Genomic DNA, 6,000 nt, shown 5'->3' on the forward strand with positions numbered 1-6,000 from the left:
TTCTCATCTAGTGATGACCATCAGGACATCAGAGAAGCAGGGTTCCGTTCATGCTTATGGCGCACAAAAGTGAGTGCTTTCGACGCCGTTCCCTTAACAACCATTGCATAAGGAAGAAGGTGGGTGATGCACACATCTGAGTATCCACCTCCTGCTTTGCTACCTGCCCAGGCCTTCTGTAGCCAGGGCTCACTGACCATATCTTCCAGCTATCCCCCAGCCATGGCTGCCATGCTCCTGTCTCGCAGACCAGGAAACCATCCTATCAACAGTGTGAGTGTCGGGGACAAGCCAGTGCCCCTTGAGATGGGAAGGGTGCTGCAGTTCCAGGGCTCTTGGCAGGTGTGCGAAGTGCTCAGAATGCCCTCAGAGCAGCACTGGCCAGGGGACTCGAGCCCTCCCCTGCCATTGGGAAGCCAAGGATCAGACTTGCCTTGACCTTGACTTATTACCCAGCACTGAGGGTTTGCAGCGGTATCAGTGAGCAGATCCAGCGATGCACAGTGCAGCCACCCTGACCCCTCACAAGTCTCTGCAAGTCGTAGGCACACTGCCGTCATCCCCACTGATCCCTTTTTCCCCCCCACAATTGTTTGAACTCCTGGACTGGGGTGGTTTGAGCTTAGCCCCCACAGCTCCTGCCTACCGCCCAGGCACACATGAACGCTTCGCCTGCTGCCCATGACCTGAAAGCCAAATGAAACCCCTGACGAGAAATGCACTGGAAATTATTCTTTGCTAAAACATCAAGGAGGAAAATGAAGTCCTTTTATCAAAAAGAGAATTTGGGCTCCTGTAGTCACACAGCAGAGATGAAGAGGGAACATTTTCCCTGTGTCCAAAATAAGTAAGGCTGCTTCTCTCTCATATTCTTCTGCACTCAGGTTTTGTGATTTCAGTATTTCTCTCCAGACCACACACAGTCGTGCGTAGTTTATAATTGTGTCTTGGTCATCGGATCCCTGAAAAGCATTTATAAAGAACTTAGTAGGCTCAAAGCACTTTAGCAGATACTTTGGGTAGAAAGGAAGTGAAGGCTCTGTTCCCTCAAATGGTGGAAGGTTCACACATTTGCCCAAGATAGGCTGCAGGGCTGGTGGCTGTCCCCTGAAAGGAGGCTGCTGCCATCTGCCCCACCCAGAGCGTGTTCATTGATGGGTCCTGGGTCAGGAAAGTCACACAATGCCAGGGGCCTTGGCAGTTGGAAGTGTGTGAGCGCGGCAGCACCTCTGCGGTTGCAGGACTGAGTGCTGGGCACAGGTAGGCATGGACGGTCAAAGGAGCTTTTGGTGAGAGGGCTTCTGTCCTTTTTGTTTTGTGTGTTAACCCGGGAGCGTTCTGGGATCCAAGCTGGAACCTGGATGCGGTGCTGCGGGCCACACACATAATTGCGACCTCTGTGCCCTGTTGCCCGAGCTTTGTTTCAGTCAGGCACAGATGCGCTGTGTTGGGCCATGGAGGGGTGCACCTCTGACCTTAGTGCCTGCCCACAGGGGATCTGCTCTCGGCCCACCACGTCTTATTGTTGGGGTTTTAGGGGGACCAGGGCGGCCTGAGGACCTTGCAGAAGAAATGGACCTCCTTCCTGAAAGCCCGACTCATCTGCTCCCGGCCAGACAGCAGCTTGGTCTTCAATGTGCTGCGGGACGTCTTCGTGCTCAGGTCCCCGGGCCTGAAGGTGCCTGTGTTCTACGCACTCTTCACCCCACAGCTGTAAGTGCTCTGGATGGAGTCTCCCTCCTTGCTGCCTCGATGCCCGCCAGGCGGTCCCGTCATCTCTTTCCCCTCCCCAGGAACAACGTGGGGCTGTCGGCAGTGTGCGCCTACAACCTGTCCACAGCCGAGGAGGTCTTCTCCCACGGGAAATACATGCAGAGCGCCACGGTGGAGCAGTCCCACACCAAGTGGGTGCGCTACAACGGCCCGGTCCCCAAGCCGCGGCCTGGAGCGGTGAGCTGGGGCATTGGGGGCGGGCCATGCTTTCCCTTCAAGGCCCAGGGCATGGAATCCGGTACAGGCAGTGGGGCCTGCTCAGGGACTGGGTACTTGGCCACGCCAAGGCTCTCTGCACTGGGACTAGGACGGCCGATGAGCACAGCTCATCCTTCTTCCATTTTGCGTGTTATGTAACAGCCTTTGCTACACTATTGCACAAACAAGAAGGCTGGGGCAGCTGTTTTGCACAATTGATGTTGCGTAACAATTAGGCCTGTTTCATTTTCAGTTTCTTACAGAGAAACACGTGATTCCTTGGCAAAGGCCTCTGCACCATCCACTAGTCAACAGGAGTCACATTTTTTTCTCCTAAATACAGTGAACTTTATGTAGACATTGGGAATTTCCAGGCCGATTCCCTCCCTCACATGGTGAAATGGGTGTGGCAGACGTGTGCGCAGCCCTCTGCGGGGCTGTGACCTGGCCCTCAGAGCTCACTGCAGCACCAGCTCCCTCCCAAGGGCCGCTGTCCCTGATACCATCATGGCTCCTTCTGTGCATAGCTTTAGTAAAATGTGTTCACTCGTGGTCACAAATTTTGATTTACACACATCAGGGAGCTAGAACAGGAAAAAATAATCCCTTGGGCTCTTATACCATTTAAGATTGGCCTGGTTTTAGCCATGTTTAGCATTCTTCTCATGAGAAAGCTGCAAATCAGTGTTCTGTTTTTCAATTTCAAAAGCTCAGTCAGTGTTTTTCACTTACAAATAGATGAAAATTCCTTTCCTGAGTATGTATCGTGAGTGCAGTTCTCTCTCGCAGATGGGTTTTATAACTGTGTCCTCTGCTGGCTGGGGAGTGGCCACCTTTCCGCATAGTAAAGTTATTCACTGCTACCCTCATTTCAAGGAATGCATTGTGTGGTTTCCAGGTTTTGCAGCCCGCCTGCGTTGGCTGCTTGTGTGGAAGCACCCGTTGGGTAGTGGGAGCATGAGCACGTTAACAGTGGGGGATTTCCTCCCTGCAGTGCATCGACAGTGAGGCACGGGCCGCCAACTACACCAGCTCCTTGAATTTGCCAGACAAGACGCTGCAGTTCGTCAAAGACCACCCTTTGATGGATGACTCGGTAACCCCAATAGACAACAGGCCCAGGTTAATCAAGAAAGATGTGAACTACACCCAGATCGTGGTGGACCGGACCCAGGCCCTGGATGGGACTGTCTATGATGTCATGTTTGTCAGCACAGGTGGGTTCCAAGGGCTTGGCAGGCTTGACAGTGACAGCACATCTGTGTCCTTTGGTAGGAAAATGGGCAAATCCAATTATTCTTTTGGGAGTTGTTCTGTTGCCTCCCTCGAGGTAACCCGGGAGGTTTGTGGGAACGTAAAAAGATTTCTGAGAAGTCACCACACCAGGTGGCTTTCAGATCTGGGACCACCAGGCTGCTGGGGATACTTGTTAGAAATAAAAATGCAAGTCCTGGCCTGCGGCTGGGCTGGGCTGGTGCAGAGGAGTACTGGCCGCTGAGGAGTTGGGGCAATGCCCGTGCAGGGGGCAGGTGTGAGCCACCTGGGAGGAGGCGTCAGCCTGGCGTTTCCTAACTGCTGGCAGAAGACCACGTCCTTGCTTCCTGGCTGAGGAGCCAGGTTTTAGATGTGCCCTGGCATGTGGACTCTGAAATAAGCACTTTTGGAACAGGGACAGGGGCCAGGAGCCACAGTGGCTGGCAGTGCATTGTGGCCTGCCCTCGGAGCCTCCCAGCCGACCTCACATGCCCCCTGCCCTCACCGCCTGCTTAGGGCCCTTACCAGTGACACCCCAAGGGCTGGTGGAGCGTGGGAGCTGCCTCATGTGGCACCCAGCCGATGAGGATTATTGGGGTCAACAATGGAACAGTTTATTTTCCTTGGCAAAAAACCAGAATCACCCGTAACACTTGGGTTTCCGGGTGTTTATTTTGCCAAAGGCTTTTCCTTTTTTTGTTTCTAATGTGAAATCATCATTGTTTCCTAAGTATCTTGTGGAGGGAATGACTTGAGAGTGAAGAGTGTGAAGTTTGCCGCTGTGGTCACTGTCCTTGGTTTCTGTGTCTGGGTTAGTGTCACTGACCTGTAGCTTTGACCCTGCAGACCGGGGAGCTCTGCACAAAGCCATCAGCCTCGAGCACGCTGTTCACATCATCGAGGAGACCCAGCTCTTCCAGGACTTTGAGCCGGTCCAGACCCTGCTGCTGTCTTCAAAGAAGGTAAAGTGACGCAGGCAGCCGGACGGGGGGCTTCCCGGCTCAGTGACTTTGATTCTAGCTGACAGGAGAGTTGCCAAGCTGGGGTCGGGCTCCTAGGCAGGCCCCTCTGTCAGTCTGCCCTGGATGAGCCAACCTTCAGACTTTGACACAAAGCCACTCCATGAGCTGTGGGATCTGAATTGGGGGAGGCAGGAAGGCAGACCTGGGGAGATGGGACTTTCTCTTCGAAGTTGCTGGCCTGTCATTGAGTCGTTGGTGCAGGTTTACAGGCTGTGGAGAGGTGGGCAGTGCTCCATGAAGACACTTTTTTGTGACCTGAGCTTGGGGGGTGTGCAGACTGCATCTGTGGGATATGATAAGTGATACAGCTGACTCGTCAGCGTGGAAAATCTGCAAGAGAAGTGGTTCGTCTCATCTGTAAAGCTGTGTCCACCTGTGGCTGAGACTCTCGGGTCCAGCCTGCAATACTCCCAAGCAGCCCTTGGCAGGGTTGGGTGGGCATCTACGCTGGCCTTTAGGGGGCTGCCTCTCTGGCCCTGGCTCCTGCCAGGACCTCCATCCACCTTGTGGGGTCCAGGTCCAGTCAGGCCCCTCCTCCCTCAGCCGGGAGCAACGGGCAGAGGAAGGGGGCCCCTGTCCGGCCAGGTAAGATACCTACCTTCAGCAGGTGCATACTTGCAAACGCCCCTCCAGGTCTTCCGTCCTCTTCCCTCCCCTGTGTCCACAAAGCTTGGGAGCCTGGGCCCTTTGACTTCCCTTCTCTGCTAATGGAGAGTTCTCCCTCAAATCTGAAAGGAAAAGAGAATGAAGTAGCCTGAGGGAGTCAGAAGCCACCGGGTTCCGGCATCTGTTCACCAGCCTTTCGGTCTCCAGCACACACAGGGGGCCCTGGAGATTTGAAGGGTTGATGCTTTAGCCACGGGCCACCCCCAGGGCCTCGCCCCAGCCTCATTGTTGAAAGGAGGGGACCCAGAAGCTGTTCTGGGGCCATCGTGCTGTTCAGTGGCCTCAGCCAGACTGGGCAGGCACCTGTGACGTCTCTAAAATGTGGACTTCTCGTTAGAATAAAGATTGGGCCCCTGGTGTGGACATTTGTGAGAATGACACGCTGTTCCAAGGGTCACTTAGGGACCTGGGCTGGTGGAGGCTTCCAGAGCACATGGGCACTGATCCTCAAAGGCAGAAGAGGGTAGGGAGAGGAGGGCCGCATAGAGGCGGTTACGGGTCAGTGCCCACCTGCCATCTCCCAGGACTCGGTCACGTGGCCACACCAGGGCAGTCGGCCACACAGGGAGCCTCGCGCCCAGGAGGAGGAGCCAGTGGGTTTGGGGAAGCGCTTGCTGGTCCTGCTGGACCACCCGACCCGCCTCTCTCTGTAGGAGCATCCATTGGTGGGGATGTGGCTTAGTTGCCTGGACAGGCGGAAATGCATCCTGCCTGCCATGGGGTCCTGTGCCTTCTCCTTGGGCCCCAGTAGCCTCCAGGTGGGGGTGCAAGGCCCAGCTCCATGGCCATGGCAGCAGGAAGAGGCTGTTCAGTGGTAAGAAGACTGTGCCCCCCTCCCCATCAGGCTCTCTCAGGGTGATCAGCAAACAGAGAAACGGCCAGTGCCACGCCCTCCCCCCGTCCTACGGCTAGGGAGATGCGCTGTTCCTCCACCCTCACCTCCTCTCCCCCATGACAAGCATGGGGTTTTGCTTTTTATTTTGGTAAATACGCATCAGATGAAACTTGCTGTCGTAACCATTTTTCATTGTGCACGTCATTGGCATTAAGAACATTCACGTCGTTTTGCAGCCATCACCACTGTCTG

General features: G+C 54.9%; 1 protein-coding gene across 1 annotated transcript in view; it reads left to right on the top strand.

Moving 5' to 3' along the window:
- Window positions 1-6,000, top strand: part of SEMA4D (sema domain, immunoglobulin domain (Ig), transmembrane domain (TM) and short cytoplasmic domain, (semaphorin) 4D) — an 81,094-nt gene that overhangs the window by 46,071 nt on the left and 29,023 nt on the right. The window contains exons 10-13 of the mRNA XM_011975184.1: window positions 1,538-1,713; window positions 1,794-1,950; window positions 2,966-3,188; window positions 4,072-4,187. Coding sequence (XP_011830574.1) covers window positions 1,538-1,713; window positions 1,794-1,950; window positions 2,966-3,188; window positions 4,072-4,187 — 672 coding nt within the window. The remainder of the gene's footprint in view (window positions 1-1,537; window positions 1,714-1,793; window positions 1,951-2,965; window positions 3,189-4,071; window positions 4,188-6,000) is intronic.

This window comes from Mandrillus leucophaeus, unplaced genomic scaffold (genome assembly GCF_000951045.1).
Source record: "Mandrillus leucophaeus isolate KB7577 unplaced genomic scaffold, Mleu.le_1.0 Scaffold152, whole genome shotgun sequence".
Classification (NCBI taxonomy): domain Eukaryota; kingdom Metazoa; phylum Chordata; class Mammalia; order Primates; family Cercopithecidae; genus Mandrillus; species Mandrillus leucophaeus.